General features: G+C 30.5%; 1 protein-coding gene across 1 annotated transcript in view; it reads right to left on the minus strand.

Annotated features, from left to right (window-relative positions):
* The window catches only part of LOC128390683 (RNA-binding protein 24-B-like), an 85952-nt gene extending 74152 nt beyond the window's left edge, over positions 1 to 11800 (minus strand). Inside the window, exons 1-2 of the mRNA XM_053350440.1 lie at positions 10236 to 11800; positions 9911 to 10037 (exon numbers count right to left, since the gene is read on the minus strand). Coding sequence (XP_053206415.1) covers positions 9911 to 10037; positions 10236 to 10499 — 391 coding nt within the window. The 5' untranslated portion in view covers positions 10500 to 11800. The remainder of the gene's footprint in view (positions 1 to 9910; positions 10038 to 10235) is intronic.
* Between the last annotated feature and the right edge of the window lie 282 nt (positions 11801 to 12082).

Here is a 12082-nt window from a genome sequence, read left to right on the forward strand (position 1 = left end):
TCAATTAGATCTTCAACAGTAATTACGTAAGACATTCTTGTTACTTTAATCTTTACTGTGATTGGTTAAAACCTGTTTGTTCAACATTAACATTAATTACGTAAGACATTCTTGTTACTTTAATCTTTACTGTGATTGGTTAAAACTTGTTTGTTCAACATTAACATTAATTACGTAAGACATTCTTGTTACTTTAATCTTTACTGTGATTGGTTAAAACTTGTTTGTTCAACATTAACATTAATTACGTAAGACATTCTTGTTACTTTAATCTTTACTGTGATTGGTTAAAACTTGTTAGTTTAATTTTAACATTAATTACGTAAGACATTTGTTACTTTAATCTTTACTGTGATTGGTTAAAACCTGTTTGTTCAACATTAACATTAATTACGTAAGACATTCTTGTTACTTTAATCTTTACTGTGATTGGTTAAAACTTGTTTGTTTAATTTTAACATTAATTACGTAAGACATTCTTGTTAATCAAACACCTAATTGTTTTGTATATAAATGACAACTTCAATCAAAATAAAATCATTCAATCTTCACTTCTCTCTTTGTTAACTTCAAAACACAAAATGTCTTTCTTCTTTTCTTTTCTTTTCTTAATTTTACTTGCTACTTCACTCTACTTTCTTTTCCATCATTTTTATCATGGTACATCAGAAACGGTTTTAAATTTTTCAAAGACTTGTGAATCTGCTAAAGGTGAATCGGTTGAACGAACTGTTCTTTTAACTGATGAAGAGAATCGAATAGAGTGTATGGAGTAAGTATATAATTATTTTCATATTTAATCATTTTTATTCAATAATTAACTAATTTTTTTCTTTAAATTATTTACTTTAAAGGTATTTGACAGATCCTGCCTTGCCATTGAGTATTCAGCACATTCGTATGATGAGAATTTTACAAAATTTGCGTGATGCTCATTGGATCATTCCTACAGTTAATAATTTGTTGGGTAGGCTTCGATGGGTCATTCTAAATGATCTTGATTATGCTGTTGGAGATGGAGTGATGATGATGATAATAATGATAATGTGAATGCTAATCCAGAGGAAAATGTCAATAATAATAATAATAATAATGATAATAACCATGGAAATTTGGGATTCGATTTTGATGCTTGATCGATTCGTAGATGCTAATCTCATGCGTATTATGGACCATAATGATGATGACAATAATAACAATAATAATGATAATGAAGATAATAATAATCAACCAGATATGGAAGAAGAATTACTTCGTTAAATTAAATAAAGAATATTAATTTGATAAAAAGTTTAATTCATTTTATTTTCATCTTTTAAATAACATAGTTCGCGAATGAAAATCATTCAAAGAAGAATCAATTTGAGGAATTTCTTTCCGGTTATTATAATTGAGCCTGTAGTATAATAAATAATTGTTACATTTTCTATTTTCATATAAATAGCAGGGTATATTTCGGGTTCATATTTAGTAACACTAGAAAAGTTTTATCAGATCACTGAGTTAAATGCGTATGGAAGGAAACTATGAGCAGTAATATTAACGACTTTGATAAAAGTTACATTCCGATTTGTAAATATTTCTTGCAAAAGATAACCAGGTAATGTAACATCTTTAAACCCTGTTGCTGTTATTTTTCCAGACGCAAATACTAAAAACACACCACCATTTTTACGAATGACTTGAGCGTTAAATTTCTTCTTTCTACCAGAATTATCGATATTTATAACAACAGGTCCATCTAACTTCCACAAGGAAACAATATTGACGATTTTATATTTTAGTGAAGTTGTCTCTTCCATGATAAGATGAAGTATGAGGGTAATGTTTTGTTAGTACTTTCCATAGAGTTGTGAGTAATATTAGAATCGTTAATACCAATATCACTCTTTATCATTATTTTCACCAGTTGATTCCAATTCTTTATCTTGTTGAACAAGCTGATTAGTTGAAGTTGATGGTGAGGATATTTCTTTGGAGTAGAATCAGTTCTATTTTGGCGATCTTTTAGCACTTTCACTGTTGTATGTTTTGTCTTGAGATGGTAAATCGAATTCAGGTTGGATTAATAGTACGAAAGTATGTGGTTGGATTATCAATTGAGCGATCCGATCACCTTTTGATACAATATGATCACTTCCACCAAAATTGAAAAGTAGAACTTTGAGAGAGCCTTTATAATCTGGATCAATCACACCAGCACCAACAGTGATGAAATTATTCCAGGCTAATCCAGATCTCGGTAAGATATGGGCGAAGTGGTCGAAAGGTAGATCGATTATGATGTCAGTTTCAATCAGGTTTTTACCTTTAGCTGGTACTACTGTATCAACTGCACTGTAGAGGTCAAGTCCAGCTGAATGAGCTGTTCCACGAGTTGGAACGTGAGCGTTTTTAGAAACCTTTTGATATCGAATGTAAATAGACATAACGCAATATTCTTCAATGAATGAATGATTAAATAGAAAAATTCAACCTTTTATACTTTTAAAAATGTCCTGGAGATGACATTTGTATTAACTTGAACTAAAACCAGTTTTTATTAGAGGTGGAGTAGAAATGACAGTGTTATTTCTATGACACTATCTACGCTTGCGTGTTTTCATTTTTTTTTGGAGTAGAAATGACAGAGGTATTTTCAGTACTGGGGTGGAAATGACAGTGAGATTTTAATGACTGGAGTGGAAATGGTAAAGGTATTTTTGGGACTGGGGTGGAAATGGTAAAGGTATTTTTGGGACTGGGGTGGAAATGGCTTGGGGTGGAAATGGCAATGGAGTGGAGATGGGGTATGGGTGAGAGATATACATTTTCCCCTACTGACGAAATATTTTTTTTCTCATCTTAAATCATCTTCATCTTATTCTTTATACACTTCATGATTGAATATCATGTTGATTTCTAGCATTTCATGTGTTCATTTCAATCAATATTATGTATCATCATTTTTCCCTCGGAAACAACAACAACTTGAAATGTTGATTCAGATGAGATAATTTTTTCTATTCCTAACCTATTACAACAGAAATCATGATGTTCAAAGACATAGAAGGTAAAGTTGAACACATTCAATAAGACAGTCATGATATTGAGAGTGTGAGATTGATACTCAGTGGATGTTTTTTCATCATGTAACCAATCGTGAATACATTAAATTTGAGGGTATTTGTTATTGTTGTTCTAATGGTTCATGGTGTAAATGTTGATTTAAGGGGAGAAACAACAACAATCTAAACACACAAACACACCACTCACCCTCCTCTTAATCTCTTCTCGTTCACTCTCATCAAGAAACCTAAATCTGTTATCCATAATCAGAATATTTCACCTTATTGACCCATCAACTTATTACATGTTAAAGGTAAATAGTGACCATTGGATTATTTATCTAGCATCAGATAACATTTAAGGACAAAATCATCATTATGAATACAAGAAATCAAAGGTAAATAATACAAAATGAGTGAGAGAGAGAGAAATAAGGTATTCGAATCAAAATGCTATCGACAAATCATTCTAATCTATTCTCATGTAAATTAACATTATTTTTTTTCTTCTCTTTACTTTCTATCATCATGTTTATCTTTTTCTGCCTAAATATTAGCATCATGTTATCAACAACATGATACAATTCTGAAAGTGTATCGAAAGGTAAGATACAAACCTACTTTTAACACCCACAAAACAAGGTCCCAATTTACCACAAGGATGATAAATTATCTTAGCTAAGTAAAAGGTTTACTATGTAACCCAACAAACATTTAAGCCCATAGACATAAACCCTTCATCCTTCATCATCATCATCATCCTTTTTTTTCCTCCTCTTTTCCTTTATCATCATTGGAATGGCTGTTGATCATCATCATTACCTTGTTATCATGATGAGATCCGCTTTTTGATTAATAATCTTTCATTAGATTAGTGGGTCTATTTGATTATCTGAAATGACGATAAAGATAATGATCAAGATGATGAAGTTGAATGGCTTTTCAATCAAAAGATAGTTAATCAAAGTGGACTAAATTATCCGATCAGAAAATGAAAGTAAAATAAAAAGTTAAGAACAAAAAAGGAAAAAGTATAAACACTCGGTCAGGGTGGATATTTTTTCCACCCTCTCTCTCCTATCCTTTGTCTTCCACTCTCTCTGTTACTTCATAGTAGTAAAGGGAGAATGAGAGAGAGAGAGAGAGAGAATCGTGAGAGTCACATACACGAAATGATACAAGAGAGAGAGAGAGAGAGAGAGAGAGATAATTTTATCAACAGTAGGAACCGAAAGGAAGAGGAGGAGGTGAGGGTGTGGAAGGAGGTGGAAGAGAGAATGAGAGAGAGAGAGAGAGAGAGAGAGAGAGAGAGAGAGAGAGAGAGAAAAGTTAATGAATGGAAAGATAAATCCATTATTATGATAATAATAAATGTTGAGAGAGAGACAAGGTAGAGGAGGTAAAGATTGAGGGTGGGATAGAATTGAAAAAAAAGTTACTGGGAATGAAAAAGTTATTCACCGATCAGTGAAACTGAAATGAAATAATAACCATTAATGATAATGGTCAATTGTTACTATTAGTTTAATAACAATTTAATGATTCTAAAAGATAGTAACAGATAACATTAGGTTTAATAATAGTAACCATGATAATAATAGTTTCAAAATATAATTCATTCAACTGATCAACATGAAATTCAATTAACATTGAAAATGAGTTGAGATTATGATTCAAATTTTGAGAGCAAAAAAAGACACGGAAAAAAACAAATGATTTTCATGATAAGAGGAAAAAATTTTTTTCTGTCTTTACAAATTCATCATCATTTTGTAATTCAACTTTTATCATAATTATCATGAACAATTATCATCAAGTCGGATAATTATAACTACATGATATAGTTAAAGGTTGTTTGTTTAATTTGTCATGATTTATATCATAATTAATCAGAGTTAACAAGGCAAAACAATAACAATGTTAGTCTATTGCCAGAGTTTCAAAGTTATTTCAATATTTTTCATTTCTTTTTCATGATAATAATAATATTCAACAATGAACCTGAATTCATCCCAGTAATTAACTGGAAAAAAATTTCTCTCTCATTCAAATGACTGAGAGATGATGAAGATTAGAGGATTTTGTAACACAAATGGGTGCTAATCAAATTAATCTATGGTTGATAATCTGAATGCAAAGTGAAATGATGTGGAAACAATTATGATCTAGATTATCAAATGAAATGCGAAATGAATTCATGATTCATGAGATTTGATTGCAATCGTTTCCCTGTTCATGGTGAAATGAAATCGACTCGTTTTCATGTTAATCTAATTATTAAACATTTGATTGTTTGCATTTCATGAGTTAATCAGTTTCATGTTTGTTTCTCTTTTTTGTTAATCTCATCATGTTTATCGTTCTCATCATCAGAATTTATAAAAGTATCACAATCGTTGGAAACTTTTCTCTCTCTTTTTTTTTACTCAACGTTAATCCATTGTAAATGAAGAAAGAATTTGAATTCAATCCAAGGAAAGAAACAATCTATTCTCTTTTTTTTCTTTCTTTCTTTTCATCATCTTTATCTTCATCTTCTCATCATCTTATTCTTTTCCCTAAGTTACATTAAATTCTATTCATTCACAATGTTGGAATATTTTGGCATTCCAATGATCTTCTTGAGTTTCATGATATTATAAATACTAAATAAGATGAAGAGAGAGAGAGAGATGATGAAGGAGACAATATGAAACTTCTTGAGAGAGATGAAATCAGGAGGAAAAGTAATAGCTGAAGATGAAGATGAAGGTTAACTTGTCCCATGATAACCTGACACTTATCCTTGAAAAGTTTGGGTCAGTTGGGTTAGTTTATTAGAAATGTTCATGATGATATTCACGGCAAAAGTTTCACCAGAATGAAAGACGAGGATGAGAAAGAAAAAGATGAAAATAAAAGGTAGATATTCATGGTTGACAGAATTTCACCTTCCCTTAGAATTTATCTCTTTCGTTTTTCTTTATCATCTCTTTTCCATACTTTCACTTTCTCTCTCTCTCTCTCCCTCTTTCTCATACATACTGTCCATCTTTTCCTTCATGATGGACACTTAAATATCGATATCTATCTGTGAGGCTATTATAATAAATCGATGAATCAGAGAAGGAAAAAAAATGAGAATTTTTTCCATGAGTGAAAATGAATTCACTTTTCTCTCCCTTATCATCATGAAGATCTTGAATCTTCACAGATTAGGTACTGAAATTAATATCAATTTATTCAGGGTGATTCATGGGAGAGAGAGAGAGAAAGGAAAAAAAGAGATAAAATCATTGAATATATTAATCGACAAGGGTCAAGAAAGGGAAAGATCTTATTTTGAGAATGTGTTCCAATTCTGATACAATCTATCAAGAAAAATCTGATTATTATCATGAATTATTAACATGGTCTCATGGAAAAAAAAGTTTCATGATAATCACTGAATACAGACTGAGGAAAATCAGATTACTTCAAGTTTCCACCATCAATTCAAACTGAAAGATTGAACTTTGACAGGGTTGATTGTCATTAGAATTCAATTTAATTAGTAAATTATGGATAATTACAATATGTCACAAGGTTAAATTGTTTTCCAACTCATGATTAATTACAATAATTAACAGTAAATATAAGATGAAAAGTGAGATATAAACTTAATCACAGGAGAGAGAGAGAGATTCAAAGTGAGTTGATTAAAAAGCCTAAATCTAAATTAGAATACAAAATTACCGTTATATTAATAAGTCAACATTACATAATCTTTCAGCGTCTTCATATCCCCTTTCTTTTAGCATCATTATCATCTATCTTCATCCTTCCGGTTCAGAAAAGGGCTACTTCCGTTAATATAATTTTCTCTCTCATAGAAAACCAGCATTTTCTTATACATGTTAAGATACGAATCAAATTTTTGCTTCTTTATTAACCTAATCTCCGGTTTTGAAGAAAGTTAATTGTTGACTTAATGTTTTTGTTGATTAAACTTTGTCTGTCTACACAGAGAGTATGTTAATTCATGTAATAGAATGAATTAAATTTAATTAACAATTTAACCGACAACAAAAAAACAGCAACAATCAAATGACGACGAAGGGAAAAATGATAACAATCAGCAAGAAACAATTGGAAAAAATTTCTTCCATGGTAATTTCCGCCTTCTTCTCATTAACCTTAGCAATTTCTTTCCGAATTGAGTTTCAACTGAACTTTTTGGTGAAAAATTTTCATAGCAAAGTAGCAATTATTATTATCACTTTTTAACCTGATTAATTAACTTTGATAGACAAGATTGAAAGCCAAAAGATGGCGACTCATCAGACAGAATCAATATATAAATAATAGAGATGAAAATTCAATATCCAAAACTCAGAATGAAGATAAATTCATGGTCATCATGGTTCTACATGATTTGTGGCTCAAAATTTTAGGACTTCTCTTCTCTTTCGATAATGATAATAGATTGATAAAGGATATAATTCCAAAGGTAAAACAACAACGAGAAATAAAGTTCTTAATCACATTAAACTCTTACATCTTCCATGATAAATTCTCATGTTATATTCAGCTGAGAATTGAAAACTTTTATTATCGTTATTATTAATATCTATCAAGTTATATGATATTTGTTATCTTTGAGTCTCATTTTTTTGCTTTTTCAAAGAGAAAAAGTGAAAAAGTTGTCTGAACTTTTCCCTGTATTCTGAACACTTTTTCCTCTTCCATCCAAAGGTTCTGACCCTTTCTCTTGCCATAATCATGATTATGGTCAAGAGATATAAGTAATAATAGTAATAATAAGGAAGAACTTTTTTATTGTGTTAACTGTATCATGAAAAATCACTCTCAGGAGAAACTTATCTCTTATAAACTCTGAATTTTATTGTCATGAAATCTGTTTGAACCTTTTTTATTCAGATAATGGTGATAACTTTTCCATGAGAGAACAGAGCAAAAATCAGAATTTAAAGAGAAAGATAGAAAAATCGAAAAGAAAAAAGTTTTCTTTCGAAAAAAAGAGGAAAAAGATATCGAAAAGTTCAGTTAACATTCAGATAATAATAATAACCAACATTTCATTATTCTTTGTGAATTAGAGATTTAATCATCATGAATTTCGTCTCTTCCCTGATTCTATCCTCATGTTCAAAGCTTTATTTTCATATATATTCTGATTGGAGAAAGTTTTTTTCCCTTCGAAATATTTATCATCTTGATATTATGATTAAGTTAATTACTCTGTGTAGATTTGAAAGTTAATCTTTGTGAACATTATCTAACCCTTTCAATTGTAGAGAATTAAATTTTTAATGGTAAACAATTAAAGATAAATTTAAATTGAATAGTTTAAAATAAAATTGCTTATGGGAATCATTTAAAATCCGTAATTGAATCAAGTTAATCCGATGAATATTTAATCAGCTCATTTAATCCTAATTTCAAGGCTTTCATGTTAATTGTTCAATTGCTTTCGCTATAGTTTTAATTGTGTTTCAATTTTTTTTAATCATTCCAATGATTAAAATGATCAATTATATTCAGCTTATTATTAAATGAGTTTTCCTAATTGTTTGAATTTTGTTTTTGTTCAAATCTAAATACCAAGAGAAGTGTAAAAGTCATGATAAGAATTTGTTTGTTTCTCTTTTCATTTTCTCATTGAGTTAATGATGATGAAGAGATAAAGACATAGAGATGACTCTTGATCCGCATCTTTTTCAGCATCATTTTTAATTCTCATCATTAGGATGATAGAGAGAGAGAGAGAAAAAAGAAGAGAGAAAGATTCTCTTTGTTGTTAGAGAATTAGGATAACAAATTATATTTATCGTGATTCGAGAACGATAAAAGGATGAGGAGAAAAATGAGATAGAGGATCAAAGAAAAGGATGAGATTAAGAACGAGAAGAGATGAGGATGATAATTAGAGTGGGCTGAAGATTGGTGATGGTTATGAAATGGAAGATGATGATAGTGAGAAGGATGATATATATTCTGAAGAGAAAAAGGTGAGAGAGGAAAATGAAGACACGAAAAAAATAGAAAGAGAAAGTTTTTTCGATGGAAAATTAGATGAAAGTGAAGAGAAAAGTGCCAATAGAAGATGAAGAGAGAGAGAGAGAGAGAGAGAGAGAGAGCTCAAAATAGACGACATACAGATGATGATGAGAGTGATAGAGAAGGTTGTAAACAAGAAGGATAAAAGATGAGGATGATGAGAGGACACGAAGGGAATTCGGAAAATCTTTGCAAGAGAAAACTTCTCTCTTCTAGAAAATCTTTGTCTCTCTCTTTTTCTCACTCGGTCTTATTTTCTACTAGTTTTTCCACCCACTTATCATCCTCATCTTTTATCAGTATCACCATCAACTTGGGCTTGATTCCAACTAAATAGCCACAAAAATTATCCAACTCACACCAGAATTTTGGTTCGACATCATCAACAACAATCATCTTCTCAGCTAAAAGTGTCCCCAAACATTTACAGAGCTTTTTTTGTCTTTTTCTCAATCTTCCTCATCATCATCTTCGTCTTCATCCTCATCACATTTAAATTTCAATCTTGAAAAGTTTCCTCTTTACTATTTACACTTTTCACCTTGGCTTTCAAATACACGAACACAAAACAAAAGTAGATCAAATTTTGTTCATATACATGATAAATCTCAATGAATCCTCATGCAAACACATGAATAATTGTCATGAACAACATGATACATGGCAAAAGAAATGAATTAACATTTAAATCAGATTAACTTTATGATAATAAAATTAGCAGTTATTATAATAAATTCAATGGTAAACTCAATAATAGTTTTTGTTTGTCCGAGTTAATTGTCAATGAATTTGAAAGTATTAATAATTAAAGTTAATTAACTTACCATTTTGTCCATTGTTTCGTGGTTTGGCTCCGAGGTAAGCGAGGTTAACATTGGCCTTTCGTCCGTCGATGATTGGATTAGCATCTTTAACGGCTCTTTCAGCAGCCTCTCTATCAGCCATGGTTACCTTTTAATTGATTAAACAATTGGAAGTGTTCACAATTAAAACAATTATTCCAATGTGATGAGCAGGAGAAAAGCGACAATTTAAAGTTTATTTGTTTGTTTTGTCCCAAATTTAGTGTAAAGAATAACAAAGAGAGAGAGATAAATGTTAAAAGGATGAAAAATTCAAACAGGAAAAGGAAATGATGATGATACTTACAAATCCATAACCACGACTTTTACCAGTTTGACGATCAGTTATTACAACTGCTTCTTCAATATCACCAAACGATTCAAAAAACTTTTTCAATGATTTATCTGTTGTATGATATGGTAAACCACCCACAAATATCTTGGTCAATGTTGTATCCTTTTGGGTTACTGATGGATGGACAGTTGTAGTTGCATGATGATGATGGCCGGACATTGGCCCACTAGATCCACTTCCGTTGACACAGGTCACAGTGTTGATGTATTGAAACATAATTAGCAAAATTTTTTAATAACAATCTCAAAATATTATGATGATGATGAACAATAATAATAATATGGAAATAGAATTGAAAATTTCAAGATGATATTGAATTAAAAGAGTTGAAAAGAAATAGAGAAACTAATTAAAGATTACTGATGTTGACCATTTCCGGAAGATGAAAAAATTATTGAAAGGATAATGATGACAAGAAGATGAAAATACTTAGTAGATGATGATGATGATGATAAGTCAGTAGAAATTTATTCCTTGAACTTTTTCTCTCTTGCTCTTTATATTGATTATTTGGGTTAAACTTTTTTACTTTTAAATTTTTAAGGTGAAACAGGAAAAGGAAACGATGTTGAAAAAGGGTAATGATGATAAAAGAAAAAAAGAAAGAGAGAGGAAGATGATAGTTGATTGTTGATAGAGAGAGAAAAAAATTTGTTAAGATTAACTTTATCTATTTCGATGGATTAATTTGAGATTAAATTAGTTTTGAATTCTTGTTACCTACAATGTTTATCATGAGATATCAAAGGTAACTATGTTCCTGGAGTCTATTGTTATCTGAGACAATAAGATGTGATGATGATGATGATGATGATGAGAGAGAAAGAGAGAGAGAGAGATGAGAAGGAGAAGGAGAATTGTATGATCGTGGTTGATGAGAACACTGGAGAGAGATATGGAAAAAACTTCTTCTCGATTCGGTTTGACTCGAGATTCTGTTTAAGGTCCAGAGAAAAAAAGAGAAGAAAAAAAATTCGAAAAAGCTCTTTCTCTTTCTCTTCACTATCTCTCTTACTATTCTCTCACTTTTATCTTCTCTTTCACTTTTTCTCTTACTTTTATCTTCCTCTGTGTATTTAACTCTCGTCAACAATTTAAGGATAACCTCTCGTCTCTCGTAGTAACCTAACTGTATACTCTCACTTTCCCTCATCCCCTCTTTTCTTTGTCTCCCTCTCATCATTATCATCATCTTTTCCTTTCTTTTTCTCTTTCTTTTTTTTCATTATTTCCTATTCTCTCTCCCCCCTATTTCTCACTCCCACCTTTAGATATAAAAGTTCAGAGGGTGAGGGAGGAAGAGGCGGCGGTGGTGGGTAAAAAATTGGCTCCATAGATGAAGATGATTTTGCTCAATCCTCATCTCGATCCATGATATTGCTCAGTTGATTCATTCATCCACCCGGTGGGTTAAAACTTTCACCCACTTACCCTGGAATCTGAACAATTAACACCATCTAGTGTTACAAAAGATCAACAGTTAATTGTTACAATTAAGCTTAACCAAATTATCCTATTAACAGATTACATTATTATCCTTTTTCTTGCTTTAATCCTAATTGATTATCATCTCTATTTTAATGATTGATTAGCTTTAATTTTTACTCAATTATGATGATTGGTAATCGATAGTAAATTATTTAAATAAAGTTAAATGATTAACTTTTAATCTTGTTTTCAACGTTTTCCTTTTTGATTACTGATTGTTAATTAATAATTGAGGGAACAACAATTTAACTTGGATAACCACTTTGAATCTTTGACAACAATTAGCAAAGTTAATCAAGTTTGATGGGTGA

Source organism: Panonychus citri, unplaced genomic scaffold (genome assembly GCF_014898815.1).
Source record: "Panonychus citri isolate SS breed McGregor unplaced genomic scaffold, ASM1489881v1 Contig00125, whole genome shotgun sequence".
Classification (NCBI taxonomy): Eukaryota; Metazoa; Arthropoda; class Arachnida; order Trombidiformes; family Tetranychidae; genus Panonychus; species Panonychus citri.